This window comes from Lontra canadensis, unplaced genomic scaffold (genome assembly GCF_010015895.1).
Source record: "Lontra canadensis isolate GAN:19392208 unplaced genomic scaffold, GSC_riverotter_1.0 scaffold10, whole genome shotgun sequence".
Classification (NCBI taxonomy): Eukaryota; Metazoa; Chordata; class Mammalia; order Carnivora; family Mustelidae; genus Lontra; species Lontra canadensis.
The window spans coordinates 18,779,518-18,801,084 of NW_022631004.1; the positions used below are offsets into that span (position 1 = coordinate 18,779,518).

The window sequence follows — 21,567 nt, forward strand, 5'->3', positions numbered from 1 at the left end:
GGAGGAATTTGATACTGCTGACATCAAGCTGTGACCACAAAGATTCAGGGCCTGGCAATGCTCTGAGTTGAGTGACAGACCTGGGAGTCTCTGATGACTGACAATCTCCAGGAAATAACATCAGCTTGAATATATCGGTTTCTAGCACGTGTGCTCAGGAAGTCTGTTGTACTTCCTGAGCAAAGCTCTATAGATGAAAAGAATTATTTGATCTTAGCAAGCAGGCCCTGGCATTCTGTGGACCAGCCTAGGTGAATGAGGAGCTGGATGGGGTGTTGTGACATTTGTGGGTTTCTAGGATGAGCGCTGCATAAAACAGAAAACATTTGAATGAAAAAAGAAAAGTGCAGTAACTCCTTACTTTTCCTGGACACACACTCTCATTGCATAATCTCCTGGTGCAGTAATGACATTGATGGTAATTTCTCAATTTTAATGCACAAAATTTTAGATCTGAACAAAAGGTACTATAGATGAATGACATAAGGTGAAAGCAGAATGAATTTAACTAGATATGTTACTAATCTAGGAAGCATCTAATTGAAAAAAAGAACATTACTGTTTAATCTGTAGGATAGAAGTTTTATTACCATTGAAAAGAATTCACAAAACTTGAAAGGTGATGCTTTTCCCTCAATAAAACCAATAAGAGTTATTTCACAGCTGAACTTCACTTTTCTTGTGCCTGAATCACTAATAACACTTCTAACTAAAATTTACAATTAAAAGTCAAGTTTGGATAAATACAAAATTTAAAAGCCTACTAATTTGGAAATGGCTTTGTTTCCAGACTTAACACAAAATAGTGTGACCTCTGACCTTTGGGCCGAGTACATACAAAACTTTATAAATACTGACTGTAGATCTATAAAGACCTACCTGTCATTAGATAACATTCACTGCTTGGAATAGAAAGTTTTCCTTTTTGTTTTAAAAGGTAATTTGCTTGCCATTTTTATTCTCTATTTGTAGTGACAATTATTAGGAAGACTTCCTGCTGTCGTTTTTTTTTTTTTAAATCTGAATGTTCCTCTCATTTGTAGCTTGGTTGTAACAAAGGAAACAGACAGTGCACGGTCTCGAAGTACTCCAATGTCACCTTCTGACTTTCTGGATAAATTAATGGGAAGGACGTCAGGATATGATGCAAGAATCAGACCTAACTTTAAAGGTAATTGTTCCACTTATTATTTTGTATGAAATGTGTTTTGAATATGCCTAAGCAAAATAAATTTTCAGATTGATTCCACCAAAAATTCTAATGCTTATTTCCAGTAATCTTTCAAGTCCTGTATTACTCAATGATATGTCTTAAAAGGGAAAAAAAAAAAAGCTAGTCTCATGTTAATAACTCTTAGAATTTGTCTTCTTTGGACCAGTACTATTTCCTTGTCTTTCTTTGTTGTACTTATTGTCATGATGATTCATTTTAGAAAAAAATTTATACAATTTCCTAAAATGAATATATATTCACTACATATATGAATATATAAATATTTTATTTTAATATTTTGACAATTAATATATTTTCCTATAATATATTCCTAAAATGTATTTCTACTCACTGGAATGGAAGCTTCTTCAGAGATGGCAATAAACCATATTTTAATTCCCCACAGCAAGACTCTCTATATTGTGGAGAATCAGTTACTGAATTTATGAACAGGGAAAAGAGTCTGAAAACTAAAATCTACAGATAACACTTAAAAAATTATTCCATCTACCAAATATTTTGCCTAAATTTATAGAAAAGAGTATAATTGTCAATTCAGGATTTTTTTTTAATTCTACTATTTAATATAGTGATAAGCAGCACATTTATACAGGATATATGTAGCTTATGTCCCACAATATGTCCTAGGTAAAAGATGAGAAAGCTACTTCCATGCCAATACTTATTTAATATATCTTGACTATTATTCTATTTCAATAAAGAAAATAATCCAAATGATAAGAATGCCTACCTCTTCCATGAGATTCAGTTAAGCTATTTTCATTCTTTAGGGTGAAAGAAAATACAGTGTAGTCTACAATAATTATTTTTTTCTTGAATTTGTTCTTATGGGAGGAAAAAAGAAAAAAGAATTGCTTAGCAGTGGTTAAAGAATTATTTAGAGAGGACTAATAAATACTAAGAATGAGTGGCAGGAGAAAAAAATTAAGAGTAAAATTTTTGATAATTTATAAGTAAAAAATTATAAAATGCCTTAATTTCAAAATGATTCTGACATGTAGATTGCTTTTCTTGATTTCTTTTTAAGAATTTTGACCATACTTTTATTTAATTTTTATATTTTTGACTATAAATATATTTTTTAAGATTTATTAATTTATTTATTTTAGAAGAAGAGAGAGAGCATGAGTAGGGGATGGGCAGAGAGAGGGAGAGAGAAAGAATCCTAAGCAGGCTCCACACTCAGTGCAGGGCTCACTCAAGGTGGGGCTCCATCTCATAACCCTGAGCCAAAATCAAGAGTCAGATGTTTAACTGACTGAGCCACCCAGGTGCTCTGACCATAAATATTTTTAACTGCACAAGAGGAAAACACTAAATGTAAGCTTTGAGAAATTAGTACGGCTTAAGGGATATCATATACAAATGAAATGAGATTTCAGCATTATGAAGATCTTCTACAAATTGAGGAAGAACAGTATCCCTAACTTTAGGTTTAAAACTAACTTTGAAAGGATCTTGAAAAATATTCAGTTGTCATATTAGTAAACATAATCAGTCATTAGTGGATTCATTATGGTGATTCTATTTGGTGATTCAGAAGTACTGCTTGGTTTTCACTGAAAACTAAAGGGGAAAATGTATTCTATTTTTAAATATCTGTGAGCACTTAAAAAAAAATCACATTAACAGACTCAATGGATATCTTAATAAAAATACAAATAAGTTGTTAACCACACAACAGCTGTCCCAGTGCCTTTGCTGCTCTCTTGGAAAGTTTACTTTTATTTTATTTTATCATTTAACAGACAAAGGAAATTTTGAGCCATCTGAAATGTGATTAATATTACTATTTATGTGTGAGACCCGAAAAAAACTGAAAAGGTCTCTTCTTGCTTAAAATAAGTACAGATTTTCTTTAAATAAACATACATTTCGAAAAACTAGCTGATAACCAAAGCCAGTTTAAAAGTTAGTAGATTTTTTTTTTTTAATTGAGAATAGGAGAATCCGTATTTACTTCTCAGTGTCCTTAAAGGAACAGAAAAGAAAGGGGAGAGAATTTTCTCTCTCCTTTATGGTTTTTCAATATATCTTATACTCTGAATATGAGAAAAGCAAGTGGATGCTCATTTGATTACCACAAATAATGTCATTTTTAAAAAACCAATACCTTAATGGATTAGTTCTTAGCTAATACTCTTGTTTTTACGACCTCTTGCTAAGAGTGAACTGTTGTTGTCTCCAGGGAAGCTCACAACTTCCTCCCCAAATTAAGCATATTCAACACAGTTTCATTTTATTGAATAAAATCACATCATAATCCTTTGATGATCATTTCATTGCTTAATATTGAAATATAAATAAATTTAAGTATTGTTGAGGTACGGAGGCATTAACAAACTAAATCTAAGACATATCAGAAGATGATGGGACAGAGAGGAAGATTAGCCTTTCTATTGTCAGGTACCTTGGGACCCACCATGACTCTTAAAAAAAAAAAAAGTTAATTGGGCAGAAGTATGATGAATGTGTTCTGGTAATGTGCAATATTCTACTAGACTTTTTTTTAATAAGCAAAATTAAGTAAATTTTTTAAAAGAATAGGAATGGGAGGACACTTGCATGGCTCAGTGGCTTAAGCCTCTGCCTTCTGCTCAGGCCATGATCTCAGGGTCCTGGTATTGAGCCCTGCATCTTGCTCTCTGCTCAGTGGGGAGCCTGCTTCCTCCTCTCTCTCTGCCTGCCTCTCTGCCTACTTGTGATCTCTGTCTCTCTGTCAAATAAATAAATAAAATCTTAAAAAAAAAAAAAGAATAGGAGTGGAAATTGGCCAAAACAGGTGTAACAATATATTACAATAGCTTAATAGATTTAGTCCTCACATCTTCGCAGATTAAAATGTTAATAAAAACTAATAATAAACATAATTTACCTGGATAATTTCTTAGGCAATAGGCAAGTGTTTTCAAAATATAAAAACATTGGGAAAAACCTCTCGGGGTGTTTAAACTCGCAGGGATTTACAAATTTTGTAAGAGAAGAAACATAAAATCTCAGTATTGACCTTCTCAGACAATTTACAGAGAATAAGAATGCGCAATCTCATTAGCAATCAGTGAATTACAAATTATAATAATAATGTGATAGTATTTTCACCTCTCAAAATATCAAAATTTAAAAATAATATTAATTATTTCAGCTCAAATACATTATTATGAAATTATTTCTGGAATACTGATTTTAAATTTCTGATTGCTTTCACAAATATATATATACATCAAAAAGGAAAATATATTGCAGGGCATAGTGGTATTAATAGTGGTATTAAAAAATATCAATTGGCTTTGTTAAAATGTTATTTTGATTTTGTTCTTTCATATACTGCTAACTTAACAAATCTAGATGTAGACATTTTTCTGTAACATAAATTATGATAGTTTGTGTTTTTTGTCACATTTCTCTAAAACAACCTACACATTTAAAAAAATCTGACCTGTTTAAGTTTTTTTTTTTTTTAAGATTTTATTTACTTATTTGAGAAAGAGAGAGAGCACAAGTGGGGTGAAAGGCAGGGGGAGAAGCAGACTCCCCGCTAAGCAGGAAGCCCAATGCAGAACTTGATCCCAGGACTTTGGAGTCATGATCTGAGCCGGAGGCAGATGCTTAACCCACTGGACAACCCAGGCACTCAAGATTAGATATTCTAAATAGGTTATTAAAATATACCATACAAAAGTAGAAATAAGTGATTCTCTTAAAACACTTTAAATTGGTGCCAAGCACAGATAGGACAGTCTCTTCAAAAATTATCTTAGTAATTAAATTAAATATAACTATTATCTACTTATAAAAATAAATATTGAAAGAAATTAAAACATTTAAATATCCAACCTCACCAACATTTTATTTCTTCTTCACTAATTAATCAACTGTTCTCTTTCCCTCCAGAACGCTTGTAACTTATCTTAAACTTCTATGAGAATCAATTTTCCCCAAAAGAACCTCTGTGCCTTGAGGATAATTTGAGTATGAGAACAACTCCAAATCTCTGTTATATCTTAGTTCTGTTATCTATAATGATTTCTTGAACTAATATAAAGAATACACTTAATAACAACAACTGGGTTTAGAAATTATCTGAGAGGGCGCCTGGATGGCTCGGTGGATTAAGCGTCCTAGTCTTGATTTCCTCTCAGGTTATCATCTCAGGGTCATGGCATTGAGCCCTCCATTGGGCTCCTCACTGAGAATGAAGCCTGCTTAAGGTTCTCTCTCCTTCTCCCTGTTCCCACCCCCCTCAATAAACAAACAAACAATCTGAGAGTCTACTAAAAAGAGTTAGCAAGTAAATCTCCACCTGTCACTAAACTTGTTAATCCTTCAACAGAGGATAGAGTTTTGCACAAATCATTATTTCATAAAATTTGGTCTTAGCAGAAATGGTATGTATAGAAACCATTATCTCCACTTTGAAAGACAAAAATAATAGGCAGGCAACACTATTTCTTCCCTGCAGTTTGAAATCCTTTCTCTTTTGAACTCTTCCTATCTAGCAGAAAGCAGAAATGGAAGGGCAATGTGACAGAAAGCACCACACAACAGCCTGAACACACAGTCTGGAGAGGCAGTGCTCGACACACAACCCAACCATGTTATGCACTTGGAGTTCCAGATGATTGAAGGGAAGAACCCAAATCCTGTAACCAACAGTTTCTCGAATTTGTATTTACATCTGGCTCTTCATTTTGTTTTCAAGTTCACTTTCTTTCTTTTTTTTGTCTAGTTTTGTTTCTATCTCTCTACACACACAGAGATAGAAGAAAACAATTTCTCATTTTCAGAACAGGAGTAAGTTGATAGACACATTTTCTGAGCCCTGGTTATCTTTTTTTTTTTTTTTTTTTTTTTTTTTTTTAATTTCTAGACTTTCTAAAGAATGATTTTAGGTTTACAGAAAAATTGACCGGAAATTACCAAGAATTCCCATATCTCCCCTCCCATCTGCCACAGTTTTCTCTATGTTTATATCTTACATTAGTGCAGTATCTTAGTTAGAATTGATGAATTAGGGCACTTGGGTGGCTCAGTGGGTTGTGTTTGCCTTCAGCTCAGGTCATGATCCCACGGTCCTGGGATTGAGTCCCACATCAGGCTTCCAGGCCAACGGGAAGGCTGATTCTCCCTCTGCCTCTCCATCTGCTTGTGCTCTGCCTCTCTCTCTTTCTCTCTCTCAAATGAATAAATAAAGTCTTAAAAAATAAATAAGTGAATTCTGGTGGTTCTCAATACCAACATTAAAAAAATTTGATGAATTAATATTGATAAACTATCAAGTGGCTCTTCATCAACAGTTAATAATGATAGTGTTATTATTATGAGCTAAAGTCTATTGTTTACCTTAAGTTTCACTCTTTGCGTTGTACATTTTATGGGTTTTGACAAGTGAATTACCCACATATAACTATCATTACTGTATCATACAGAAGTTTCACTGCCCTAAAAAATCCCCTGTACTTCAGCTACGAATGTAACTCTCCCTCTCCACCCAAATCTCTAGCAACCACTGATCTTTTTCTATGTAGAGTTTTGTCTTTTCTAGAATGTCATACAGGTAGAATCCTACAGTGTGAAGACTTTCCAGATTTGCAATATGCTTTTAGGAATCTTCCATGTCTTTTTGTGGTTTGATAGCTTATTTCTTTTTATCACGGAATAGTATTACACAATAATCTCTTGTTTAACCATTTGACATGAAAGTAAATTTATACAATGAGGGAGCGACAGAATTCTAGCTGAAAAGGTTGTAGCTGTTCCATTGTCTACTGACATTTAGTATTATAACAAAAATCAAAATCTTACTGTGATTTTTTCTCCCTTAAATGTAGCCTAGATTTTTTCTAACTATGCATGTTTTTCTTTTTTAAGAAAAAGTATGGTTTATGCTAGCATTGCTTTGTGTTATTCCCCAAAACAGCTCTTTCCCTTAAAAAAAAAAAATCTGATCTTTCATTGTCTGTGTCTGATACACTCCCACTCATACCCTTTACCCTTTTGTCCTTTTTCTCTATATTTAGGGAGGATTGTTCAGATTTGTTCTGTAAATGACTCTTTGATATTTTTTTTTTGACTTTTTGATATTTTACCTGGTGTCATTTGGAATATTTAGGAAGATTTTTAGTCTGTGATTGTGTTTTGGTATCTTCACAGTCCTCTTTATCCTGAACCATTTTCCTTGAACGTGACATCACGGAGTTTGTATTACACGTTGTTAGGCAGGTGCTATTTTGTATGTTTAGCTGTTTGTTTCGCTTACAACAGCAGCAAAAAACAGGCACCTGAGCTTGGTAGAAATTCAGTTGTCTAAAACTATTAGTGATGAAAAGCAGCACTTCCTTGCCTCAACAGCCCTTCTGCACAGTTGTGCTTCTTTGAGGCAGACTCCAAAAGTAAAATAGGTCAGTTCTGGTGAGAATCTGTTCTAGTCTGTCTGATGGTCCCTAGGCCTTTTGCAAAGGATGCAGTATAAGATTCCTTTGCACTAACTAGACTTCTAATTTAATGCCTCAATTCTCTTATTCTACCTCTTCTGTTTTCCTTTTCTCCCCCATGATTTCTCTTTTCTTCCTGCAGGAACAATTATGTTTATTCATCGTCTTTACTCTCTTTAAGGTGCTAATTTTCTTATGTGATGGAAATACTCTGTAGTTTTGGAAAGATTGAGTCGATCTGGGCACTGATATAGGCTTTGTCTGGTTGTGTGTGTGTGTGTGTGTGTGTGTGTGTGTATTTGTGTAAGGAGGTGGTTTGCTGCTATTTATCTCACTGGAAAGGGAAATCTGAGACATTCCTGCCCTGAACAGAACTGTGCTGTAGATGAGTGCTGAGTGTTGTCTAGGCTTTGGTCGGTATCCTCCAGATGCCAAACTATAGATGGCTTTAGTTTTAAGGTACTGTCAGGAACTCTGTTTCCTCCAATCATATATATTTTTTTAACTTTTTGCAAAGAGTTAGAAGTTGAATAAATTCTGGGAATCTAATACAGGGCATTGTGTTTATAGTTAATACTGTATTATTAAAAATTACCAAATTGCTATTTAAAATCTGCTGAGTGGGTAGATCACCTATGTTCTCACCACAAAAAAGAAAGAGTAATTATGTGATGTGATGGAAATGCAAGCTAAATGCTAAGGTGATTTTTCCTATTGCAATATCTAAATGTATCAAATTAACACAGTGTGTGCCATAAACTTAAACAATGTTGTATGTCAATGATATCTCAGTAAAGCTGGAAAAATAACCCATTTTGAAAGTCAGCATTGATTCACAGAACCATATTATTTCTAATCATCTTAATGAACTTAGCAAAAAATATATAAATAAATAAAGTTATTTTCATACCTTCAAAAATTTCTGAGGGCTAATTAAAAAAAAAAAAAAACAAAAACAGAATCTTGTCACTTGCAGTGATGTGGATGGAACTGGAGGGTATTATCCTAAGCGAAATAAGTTAATCAGAGAGACAAATATCACATGACCTCCCTGAAATGAGGAATTTGAGAAACAAGACAGAGGATCATAGGGGAAAAGACGAAAAAATGAAACAAGATGAAACCAAAAAGGGAGAGAAATCATAAGAGACTTAATCTCAGGAAACAAACTGAGTGTTGCTGGAGGGGAGGGTTGTGGGAGGGGTAAGGTGACTGGGTGATGGACATTAGGGAGGGTATGTGCTATGGTGAGTGCTGTGAATTTTGTAAGACTGATGATTCACAGACGTGTACCCCTGAAACAAATAATACATTGTATGTTAATAAAAATACATAGATAGATAGATAGATAGATAAGGTATCTAAAAGAAAAATTTCTGAGGGTTAAACCCCAAGCCATTCCTACTCTGTGGGAATATGGGCGGAAAGCAGGGAACTTCTGAGACTTGTACCCATGGCCTCTCCTGGCAGACCCCTTTTAACTTCCTACCTCTTTTCCTGCAGAGGATGACCCTAAGTTTTGTGCCTCCCTGCGTTGTTCTTAGCTCATTAGCTCCCTTCTCCATGCAGTCCCAACCTGCATTTATTTTAAGCTTACCCTGTTCCATCGATCAACCATTTTTTTCTGCCTTCTATATTTTATGTCATTGAACTAATTATGACTTTCCTTCCATTCTCTTTGGTGTGATGTGTTTAGTCTCATTTTTATTTGCTAACATCATTTGATGCTCTCAGAGAGAAAGAAAACTATGTTCATCTTTCTATCTTGAAATAGAAGCACCTAGGAGTCATTTGAAACTAGAATCCAGTTTAACAGATAAAAAGAAATCGGAGAGCAAATAAATGTACATCCATAGACAATAAAATATTATTTTACTAGGCCATTTTACCAGTTGTTTCTGGATTTTACTTCTTTCTTTTGATCTTATTGTTTGATAACCCTTAAGGATAATTTGGATCCAGGCAGAAAGTATTCTCTTAGCAATCACACGAATACATGTCCCTTCCAAACTTTTATTGCATTTTTGTTACTTTTGTTTTCATTCCATCTCTAATGGTTACTTTCTTTATCTAGAAATAGCACTGGCTGTCTTCACAATGTCTTTGTGGTTGCTATCTTTTTATCTGTAATATTTGTCTATATTTGTCTTTCTCCCACATCACAAATCCAGTTTTCAAATAGTCTATTCTGCTATAGCACATTCTAACCCCAGAATGGCATCTGTACCTAATTTCCTACCTGGTTTCTTTTTTCAGGGAAAAGTATAAGCAACTCATTTTCTCCATTTTAACTATTTATACTCAGGCAGACATTATTGTTCTTGAATAAAGTACACAATTATTTTTTGAAAAAGGTGATTTTCTACTTGCATTTTTACATAATACAGGTCATTTTAATAGGAAGAATGTCTTCAATAAGTCTTTTTAAAACTATAAATGTTCACCTGAAATGTTCACGAATTTAGATTGGTGGCCCCCACATTTTATGTTTTCTTTGATTTTTAGTTTTTAATGTATTTTTCTGTGGTAATTTCCCTTTTTTTATTTTAAAACGACCTCAGATTAACAGAAGATTTGCAACTACAGCACAAAACATTTTTTTTTCCTGAGCCACTTGAAATTTGTTGACCTGATGCCCCAATACTTGAGTATATTAGACAAATAATATTCTCTTAGACAAGCACAACTTAACCATTGAAACAAGAAAAGTAACATGAATATATTGTTACATTCTAAATTGTGGACACCCATTCAAATTTTATCCATAATCTGAATAACAGCTTCATAGCAAAAGGATCCATTTTAAAATCATGTCTTGTATTTTATTTGTCATTTTTCCTTGATTCCTTCAGTCTGAACCAAAACCTTATGCTTTCTATGACTGTCATGATCATGACTTTAAAAATTATATTATTATTCCTTTACTTAGCAGAACATGTTTCAGTTTGCATTAGTAATTTTCTTCCTGATTCAATTTAAATAATGCATCCTAATAGAAATATCACAGAAGTGATGCTTTGTTCTGATTGCATTTAATCAGATGGTGGACCACATTAATCTTTGCCATCACTGTTAATGTTCACTTTGATAATTGATTAAGTTGGTGTATTCCAGGATATATGTATACACATACATGTATTTGCATAAATACATATACACATACACACTTGTGTATATTCATATATATATATATTAATTTACATCTCTATCTTTACTTATCTACTGAAAATCATGGTTCACACTGATATTTCTGATACCATAGGTTTATTCTAGCTGCTGAGTTACCATATTTTAACTTCCTCATCTGACAGTAAGATACCTGGCTCCCTTTATTCTCAAAATAATGATGTATTTGATCAACACGTAATAAATCTCCCTTGTCTGCTGCCACATCCTCTCCCACACAAATGCCCTCGGATCATGATCAGACTCTGACTGACCATGCCAGGATGCGCCCATGTGGACACTCTCCTCACCTTTCTCTAATACTCCACATCAGCTGCCCAACTTGAGGACTATCCTCCTCACTCACTTTGGCTCCGGCATTCTGTGTGTGTCGATATATCCCTTCCCCACAGATGTCCTTCTCATCCTGTCTAGTTTACCACATTCCCCATAGTCATCTCAACATGGACACCCATCTTTTGTTGCCTGACTGAATGGCTTTAAGGCTGCATTTTCAGGAAAAAAATGGAAGGAAAGAGAATAGAAGGAAGGAACTAAATCCTATTTTTATGTCATAGTTTTCAAACTTTCTTCAAGTATCAACAAATAATTTAAAATGTGGATTTAAAGTCATCAAGTTTATTTTTGTCAATTAAAAAATAAAATAAGGAGCACCTGGGTGGTTCATTTGGTCAAGCGGCCAACTCTTGATTTTGGCTCAGGTCCTGATCTCGGGGTCCTGAGATGGAGCCCTACACAGGGCCCCATGCTCAACAGGGAGTCTGCAATTATCTCTCCCATTCTCTGTCTGCCCCCGCCCACTCTCCTTCTCTCTCAAATAAATAAATAAATAAATAAAATATTTTTAATGTACAAATAAATAAATACAATTAATGTCTCTCCTTGTGACATAACTACATATATATGTGACATGTACATACAGATGTACATGTATATAGATGTAAATACAACATTTTTTGAGATTTCATCTTTCAATTGCATTCTATGTCTTTAAAAAGGGTGAGGTTTTAATACAACATTACGCTAAACATTTCTTAGAATCATTTTCATGAACACTTGAGCTATTTTTTGTTTGTTTCTTTGTTTGCTTGAGCTTTGCCTTGTGAATAATTTTTTCCTAGTATGAAGTGCAATAATATAATTGCCAAGTCTTTGCAATGCACTTTGTTATTTTGCCTTTATGCATCTCTGAATTTAAAAGGTATGTTCTGTTTCTTTAAAGGACATCTAAAAAAAAAATGATGCTGAAAACATCTGCAAGTACTGTTGTTAGCTTTTCAGGGCCAACGATGGCTAATGTAATGAACAATTTAAAGGCACAATTTGCCATATGGATGCTATAGCAATTATTTTCTCCATTGCTAAACATAGCAGTGTATTAGATGGATTTAACAGCTTTTGCCCTGGCACAGAGAAGTAGCAGATTGGCCAAGGATGGCTAAACAGGTGCTCTCCGTAATGGCAATAGAATATCTACAATCTTCTCTGAGCTTCATTCTCTACAAAGTTTTCGAATATACATATCAATAGCTAAGATAGAAAGATTAAGATTGCTGCTCTGATCTGTCATAGACCAGAAGCTTAGGGTATAGACAGTGCTTTATAAACTTTATGGTCCTGTGTCCACTTCATTCTTTATATCCATCTCCACTGTCTCTGCCTTGGTCAGGGCCAGTCTATCTCCCATCTGGACTATAATAATAAATTCTTGTTTTCTCTGTCCCTAAGCTTTTGTCATCCATTCCACAACTCACCATCTTGTGTTGGTTCGCTACACAACCAAGATCAGAAATCTGTAATGGCTCCCTCAGCTTCGTAAAGTAAATTCCAAATACTTTGTATCACATCGAAGAGATTCCATGATCTAATCCAAGACTATTTTAAAAACAATGCTTTTTATTTTCAAGTTGCTTTATACTTTTAGTATGTTTTTAAACTTTCTAAAGAGAGAATTAATTTAATTTAATCAATTTAATTTATTTTGATTAATTTTCTTAAAATTATATATATAACACGCATTATATATATATATAATATACATATATAACACACACATACACACATATTTCAAGTCAGTGTCTGCTCTAGTTTTGAAATTTGGAATTAAGGTTTAGTGTCCTGAATTCATTCACTTTCTTTCTGCTGAAGAAAAGAACACACACCTAAGTAGTCAAATGGGAACCACATAGCACTCTTGTGTGTTTCATAATCAGACAAAGAACACATGTGATAACCACTAGAATAAATAATGACACTTATACCTCAGAACACTGTGATTTACTTTATTACCACATGAAATTTAGACTTTGAAACCAGGCTGGCTTTCTGCCTTTAGGAGGAGCTTTCTGCATGTGATTGTAAGCATGTTGAAGAGGCAAGGGCTGAAGTCTGTTTTAAAGAATATAAAATACCATGTTCCCAACTATAAGCCAAAGCCTCAATTAGTTACTCCCTTGATAATTACTCTTCTGTGGAAACATGTTATTTTCCTTATTGACCTTTACTATGCAAGCCTCTGGTCAACTTGGGATGCCAGTGCCACATTTTAGGGAGAGACAAGTACTTCAGAGGAATCCTTCTCCTAGCACAGGACTCAATATTGCTTTCAGAACCTTCCTGGAATCATTAGGAAGTGCCATGAAGCCCAGAGGACACTGAAATGCATTTGAACAGATATCTCTAACACATCCTAAAGCCTATGCTGAATTTTTACCTTCATTCTATTTTTCACCACCACTATCTAAAATTATATATAATTTTATATAAAATTTATGTAATATATAACATATATAATACATAATATAAATTAAATATAAATATATAATTATATATAATTAATTCTGTAATACTTAAATTTAAAGGATGAGCTCAAAAGAGATAGTAAAATAATGCTTCCCTTTTTAGGCAACGTCCACAGAGAAATTAAAGTCCCAAAAATAAAGGCACTGACTCTTGCTAAATTAAAATAAGAAAATCACTACCCACTCCCCTCACTGTTTTATTTATTCCATTTTCAGCCAAAGAATTCACAGTCAGATGGAGCAGGCAGTCTCATAGTGGCAGCTGAACACGGGGCCATGTCCCCCCAATATGATGCACTTCCATCAACATTTTATTGGAAGATGAATTAACCTGATACTAGTGTTCTTGTGTTTTCCCTCTTCCAAAGGCTGTGAGTCGATGGAGCACAGAGAGTTTATCTCAAGCTAAACAATATTCCCTAGATTCATATTACTGTGAACAGCAAAAGAAAAAGCAGTTTTCATGTTCTCTAGGAAACAGAGAATAACCTAGAAAATATGAATGATTGGTTTTAGCTTTTCCAGATTCCCAGATACTCTGTGTACATATTTTAGAGTTCAATACCTTAGACTTACATTAAGTCAAAAGAAATCTAACAGTTAATTGTGACTTTATACTTCTCTTGGGGTAACATAATCATGAGATAAAAGATTCATGCTTTCTCCTTTCTCGCATAGTGACACATAAGACAAACTTATTGTCTCACAAATTTAAACATTTGTAAATATTTAGAAATAACAAAGAAACCTTTTCTTAAAAAAGGATGCCTGGGTGGCTCAGTCAGTTAAACAGCTGCCTTTGGCTCAGGTTAGGATCCCGGGTCCTGGAATCAAGCCCCACATCAGGCTTCCTCTCCCTCTGCAGCTCCCCTTGCTTGTGCTCTCTTGCTCTCTCTCTCTCTCTCTCCAACAAGCAAATATTAAATAAAGATCTATTTTTTAAAAAAAGAGGGGTGCCTGGGTGGCTCAGTGGGTTAAAGCCTCTGCCTTCGGCTCAGGTCATGATCTTGGGGTCCTGGGATCGAGCTCCGCATGGGGCTCTCTGCTCAGCAGAGAGCCTGCTTCCTTCTCTCTCTCTGCCTGCTTGTGATCTCTGTCTGTCAAATAAATAAATAAAATCATTAAAAAAAATAAAATTAAAAGAACAAATATTGAAAAAAATTTTCTACTAGGAATCAAATAATTATAACACCTCCGGGATTCAGGACTTACAAGAACATTTTTGTTCTTAAAAATCTATCCTTCATATTTAAAACAATTTCCTTTTTATATCTGTTTAATTTTATGTGCTATGCATCTTGATGATCAATAGATTTTGGGCTCTTCCTAACTGCACAGGCTCTACTTGTTTTTGTTTTTTGTTTTTTTTTATCTTTATTTTTTTTATTTTTTATTTTTTTATAAACATATAATGTATTTTTATCCCCAGGGGTACAGGTCTGTGAATCACCAGGTTCACTCACTGCACAGCACTCACCATAGCACATACCCTCCCCAATGTCCATAACCCCACCCCCCTCTCCCGACCCCACTCCCCCTAGCAACCCTCAGTTTGTTTTGTGAGATTAAGAGTCACTTACGGTTTGTCTCCCTCCCAATCCCATCTTGTTTTATTTATTCTTCTCCTACACCCCTAATTCCCCACATTGCATCTCCAATCCTCATATCAGGGAGATCATATGAAAGTTGTCTTTCTCCAATTGACTTATTTCACTAAGTATGATACCCTCTAGTTCCATCCACATTGTCACAAATGGCAAGATTTCATTTCTTTTGATGGCTGCATAGTATTCCATTGTGTATATATACCACTCTTCTTTATCCATTCATCTGTTGATGGACATCTAGGTTCTTTCCATAGTTTGGCTATTGTAGACATTGCTGCTATAAACATTTGGGTGCACTACGACTCTTCGGATCACTACGTTTGTATCTTTAGGGTAAATACCCAGTAGTGCAATTGCTGAGTCATAGGGTAGTTCTATTTTCAACTTTTTGAGGAACCCCCATGCTGTTTTCCAGAGTGGTTGCACAAGCTTGCATTCCCACGAACAGTGTAGGAGGGTTCCCCTTTCTCCGCATCCTCGCCAGCATCTGTCATTTCCTGACTTGTTAATTTTAGCCATTCTGACTGGTGTGAGGTGATATCTCATTGTGGTTTTGATTGGTATTTCCCTGATGCTGAGTGGTATGGAGGACTTTTTCGTGTGTCTGTTGGCCATCTGGATGTCTTCTTTGCAGAACTGTCTGTTCATGTCTTCTGCCCATTTTTTGTTTGGATTATTTGTTCTTTAGGTGTTGAGTTTGCTAAGTTCTTTATAGATTCTGGACACTAGCCCTTTATCTGATATGTCCTTTACAAATATCTTCTCCCATTCTGTCAGTTATCTTTTGGTTTTGTTAACTATTTCCTTTGCTGTTGAAAAGCCTTTGGCTTGATGAAATCCCAGTAGTTCATTTTTGCCCTTGCTTCCCTTGCCTTTGGCGATGTTCCTAGGAAGATGCTGCTGCGGCTGAGGTCGAAGAGGTTGGTGCCTGTGTTCTCCTCAAGGACTTTGATGGATTCCTTTCTCACATTGAGGTCCTTCATCCATTTTGAGTCTATATTCATGTGTGCTGTAAGGAAATGGTCCAATTTCATTTTTCTGCATGTGGCCGTCCAATTTTCCCAACACCATGTATTGAAGAAGCTTTTTTTCCCATTGGATATTTTTTTTTTCCATTGGACATTCTTTCCTGCTTTGTCGAAGATTAGTTGACCATAGAGTTGAGGGTCTATTTCTGGGCTTTCTATTCTGTTCCATTGATCTATGTGTCTGTTTTTGTGCCAGTACCATGCTGTCTTGATGATGACAGCTTTGTAATAGCGCTTGAAGTCTGGAATTGTGATGCCACCATCTTTGGTTTTCTTTTTCAATATTCCTTTGGCTATTCGAGGTCTTTTCTGGTTCCATATAAATTTTAGGATTATTTGTTCCATTTCTTTGAAAAAATGGATGGTATTTTGATAGGGATTTCATTAAATGTGTAGACTGCTTTAGGTAGCATAGACATTTTCACAATATTTGTTCTTCCAATCCAGGAGCATGGAATATTTTTCCATTTCTTTGTGTCTTCCTCAACGTCTTTCATGAGTACTTTATAGTTTTCTGAGTATAGATTCTTAGCCTCTTTTGTTAGGTTTATTCCTAGGTATCTTATAGTTTTGGGTGCAATTGTAAATGGGATTGACTCCTTAATTTCTCTTTCTTCTGTCTTGTTGGTGTAGAGAAATGCAACTGATTTCTGTGCATTGATCTTATGTCCTGACACTTTACTAAATTCCTGTACAAGTTCTAGCAGTTTTGGAGTGGAGTCTTTTGGGTTTCCCACATATAGTATCATATCATCTGTGAAGAGTGATAGTTTGACTTCTTCTTTGCCAATTTGGATGCCTTTAATTTCTTTTTGTTGTCTGATTGCTGAGGCTAGGACTTCTAGTACTATGTTGAATAGCAGTGGTGATAATGGACATCCCTGCCATGTTCCTGACCTTAGCAGAAAAGCTTTCAGTTTTTCTCCATTGAGAATGATATTTGTGGTGGGTTTAATAGATGGCTTTGATAATATTGAGGTATGTGGCCTCTATCCCTACACTTTGAAGAGTTTTGATCAGGAAAGGATGCTATACTTTGTCAAATGCTTTTTCAGCATCTATTGAGAGTATCATATGGTTCTTGTTCTTTCTTTTATTAATGTGTTGTATCACATTGATTGATTTTTGGATGTTGATTCAACCTTGCAGCTCTGGAATAAATCCCACTTGGTCGTGGTGAATAATCCTTTTAATGTACTATTGAATCCTATTGGCTAGCATTTTGGTAAGAATTTTTGCATCTGTGTTCATTAAGGATATTGGTCTGTATTTCTCTTTTTTGATGGGATCCTTGTCGGGTTTTGGGATCAAGGTGATGCTGGCCTCATAAAATGAGTTTGGAAATTTTCCTTCCTTTCTATTTTTTGGAACAGTTTCAGGAGAATAGGAATTAGTTCTTCAAGTGTTTGGCAGAATTCTCCTGGGAAGCCATCTGGCCCTGGGCTTTTGTTTGTTTGGAGATTTTTGATGACTGTTTCAATCTCCTTACTGGTTATGGGTCTGTTCAGGCTTTCTATTTCTTCCTGGTTCAGTTGTGGTAGTTTATATGTCTCTAAGAATGCATCCATTTCTTCCAGATTGTTAAATTTGTTGGCATAGAGTTGCTCATAGCATGTTCTTATAATTGTTTGTATTTCTTTGGTGTTAGTTGTGATCTCTCCTCTTTCATTCATGATTTTATTTATTTGGGTCCTTTCTCTTTTCATTTTGATAAGTCTGGCCAGGGGTTTATCAATCTTATTAATTCTTTCAAAGAACCAGCTCCTAGTTTCATTGATTTGTTCTATTATTTTTTGTTTGTTTGTTTGTTTCTATTTCATTGATTTCTGCTCTGATCTTTATTATTTTCCTTCTCCTGCTGGGTTTAGGCTTTCTTTCTTGTTCTTTCTCCAGCTCCTTTAGGTGTAGGGTTAGGTTGTGTATTTGAAACCTTTCTTGTTTCTTGAGAAAGGCTTGTACCCTATATATTTTCCTCTCAGGGCTGCCTTTGCTGTATCCCACAGATTTTGAACCGTTGTGTTTTCATTATCATTTGTTTCCATGAATTTTTTCAATTTTCTTTAATTTCCTGGTTGACCCATTCATTCTTTAAAAGGATGCTGTTTAGTCTCCATGTATTTGGATTCTTTTCAAATTTCCTCTTGTGACTGAGTTCTAGCTTCAGAGCATTGTGGTCTGAAAATATGCAGGGAATGATCCCAATCTTTTGATACTAGTTGAGACCTGATTTGTGACCCAGGATGTGATCTATTCTGGAGAATGTTCCATGTGCACTAGAGAAGAATGTGTATTCTGTTGCTTTGGGATGAAATGTTCTGAATATATCTGTGATGTCCATCTGGGCCAGTGTGTCATTTAAGGCCTTTATTTCCTTGTTGATCTTTTGCTTGGATGATCTGTTCATTTCCAGTGAGGGGAGTGTTAAAGTCCCCTACTATTGTTGTATTATTGTCGATGTGTTTCTTTGAATTTGTTATTAATTGGTTTATATAGTTGGCTGCTCCTACATTAGGGGCATAGATATTTAAAATTGTTAGATCTTCTTGTTGGACAGACCCTTTGAGTATGATATAGTGCCCTTCCTCATCTCTTATGATAGTCTTTGGCTTAAAATCGAATTGATCTGATATAAGGGTTGCCACCCCAGCTTTCTTCTGATGTCCATTAGCATGGTAAATTGTTTTCCACCCCCTCACTTTAAATCTGTATGTGTCTTCGGGTTTAAAATGAGTTTCTTGTAGGCAACATATTGATGCGTTGTGTTTTTTTATCCATTCTGATACCCTGTGTCTTTTGATTGGGGCATTTAGCCCATTAACAATCAGGATAACTATTGAGAAATATGAGTTTAGTGTCATTGTATTGCCTGTAAGGTGACTGTTACTGTATATTGTCTCTGTTCCTTTCTGATCTACTAATTTTAGGGTCTTTCTTTGCTTAGAGGACCCCTTTCAATATTTCCTGTAGAGCTGGTTTGGTGTTTGCAAATTCTTTCAGTTTTTGTTTGTCCTGGAAGCTTTTTATCTCTCCTTCTATTTTCAATGATAGCCTAGCTGGATATAGTAATCTTGGCTCCATGTTTTTCTCATTTAGTGCTCTGAATAGATCATGCCAGTTCTTTCTGGCCTGCCAGGTCTCTGTGGATAAGTCTGCTGCCAATCTAATATTTTTACCATTGTATGTTACAGACTTCTTTTCCTGGGCCGTTTTCAGGATTTTCTCTTTGTCGCTAAGACTTGTAAATTTTACTATTAGGTAACAGGGTGTGGACCTATTCTTGTTGATTTTGAGGGGGGTTCTCTGCACCTCCTGGATTTTGATGCTTGTTCCCTTTGCCATATTAGGGATATTCTCTACAATAATTCTCTCCAATATACCTTCCGCTCTCCTCTCTCTTTCTTCTTCTTCTGGAATCCCAATTATTCTAATGTTGTTTCATCTTATGGTGTCACTTATCTCTCAAATTCTGCCCTCGTGGTGCAGTAGCTGTTTGTCCCTCTTTTGCTCAGCCTCTTTATTCTCTGTCACTTGGTCTTCGATATCACTAATTCTTTCTTCTGCCTCATTTATCCTACCAGTGAGAGCCTCCCTTTTTTATTGCACCTCATTAATAGCTTTTTTGATTTCAACTTGGTTAGATTTTAGTTCTTTTATTTCTCCAGAAAGGGCTTTTATCTCTCCAGAGAGGGTTTCTCTAATATCTTCCATGTCTTTTTCGAGCCCGGCTAGAACCTTGAGAATCCTCATTCTGAACTCTATATCTGACATATTACCAAAGTCTATATTAATTAGGTCCCTAGCCTTTGGTACTGCCTCTTGTTCTTTTTTTTTGTGGTGAGTTTTCCTGCCTTGTCATTTTGTCCAGATAAGAGTATATGAAGGGGCAAATAAAATACTGAAAGGGTGGCAAAGACCCCAGGAAAATGCGTTTTAACCAAATCAGAAGAGACCCCAAATTGTGGGAGGGAGAAAGCGGATAAAAAGTTCAGAAAAAAAAAAAAATTAAAAAAAGAAAACAATTAAAGAAAAAAAAAATATATATATATATATTGGATAAAGTAGCTTAAAAACGTTAAAAAAGAAAAGGGTAAAAGTTAAAATAGTTTTAGCAGAAGAAAAAAAAATTAAGTTAAAAAAATATTAAATTAACCACAAGACTAAAGAATCATCAGGAGAAAGCCATGAGTTTCGTGCTTTGCTTTCTCCTCCACTGGAATTCTGCTGCTTTCCTTTGTAGGTGAACTTTGTCTTGGCTGGATTTCTTGTTGATCTTCTGGGGGAGGGGGCTGTTGTAGTGATTCTCAAGTGTCTTTGCCCCAGGCGGAATTGCACACCCTTACCAGGGGCCGGGCTAAGTAATCTGCTCAGGTTCACTTTCGGGAGCTTTTTTCCCCTGAGCGCTTTCCATAGAGTTCCAGAGGATAAGAATGAAAATGGCGGCCTCCCAGTCGGCGGCCTCCCAGTCCCCGGTCTGGAGGAGCCGAGAGCTCGGGGCCCCAGTCCTCAATGCACCCTCAGAGAAAAGAGCCCAATCACTCCTGTCTCCCTGGCCTCTGGCCGTGCTCTGAGTTTCCCCAGCCTGCGACTGGTTCAAGGTAACCCCAAGCTGAAGGCTCACTCCTCAGCTCTGTCTCTGTAGCCGGCTTCCCCGGTCTAATACCTGTAAGCTCTGCAACACTCAGACACCCCCGATCCTTCTGTGACCCTGTGGGACCTGAGTCCACACTGACCCCGCATGGGCTTCACCCCGGTTTAGCCTCTGGAGCAATGTCTCTCAGTGGAGCAGACTTTTGAAAGTCCTGATTTTGTGCTCCGTTGCTCCACTATTTCCTGGGAGACAGCCCCTCCCCCCGCAGTCTATCTTCCTGTCGCTTTGGATTCACTTCTCCACCGGTCCTACCTTTCAGAAAGTGGTTGATTTTCTGTTTCAAGAGTTGCTGTTCTTCTTCTCTTCGATCTTCCGTTGATTTGGTAGGTGTTTGCAATGGTTTGGTAAGCTATCTAGCTGATCTCCTGCTACCTGATGTAGTCTCAGCCTGCTACTTCTCTGCCATCTTCTCCCTAGAAACCAGCTCTCCTTGTTTTATTAGCACTGTTAATCAAACTTATACTCAAACCTACACTCTCTAATCAAAATTAAATGCCTTTCATTTTCAAGGCCTAGCTCTAAATTCTGACTCCACTCTATTTCTTCACCTCTAAGAAAATCTCAGTTCATTTTTAGCTCTATGATATAATGGGCAGAGATGTTTCCCAGTCTGGGATTCCTTAGGCCAGTGG

The 21,567-nt window shown here is 35.7% G+C and overlaps 1 protein-coding gene across 1 annotated transcript in view; it reads left to right on the forward strand.

Annotated features, from left to right (window-relative positions):
- The window catches only part of GLRA3 (glycine receptor alpha 3), a 193,075-nt gene that overhangs the window by 45,238 nt on the left and 126,270 nt on the right, over positions 1 to 21,567 (forward strand). The window contains exon 2 of the mRNA XM_032855758.1: positions 1,044 to 1,171. Coding sequence (XP_032711649.1) covers positions 1,044 to 1,171 — 128 coding nt within the window. The remainder of the gene's footprint in view (positions 1 to 1,043; positions 1,172 to 21,567) is intronic.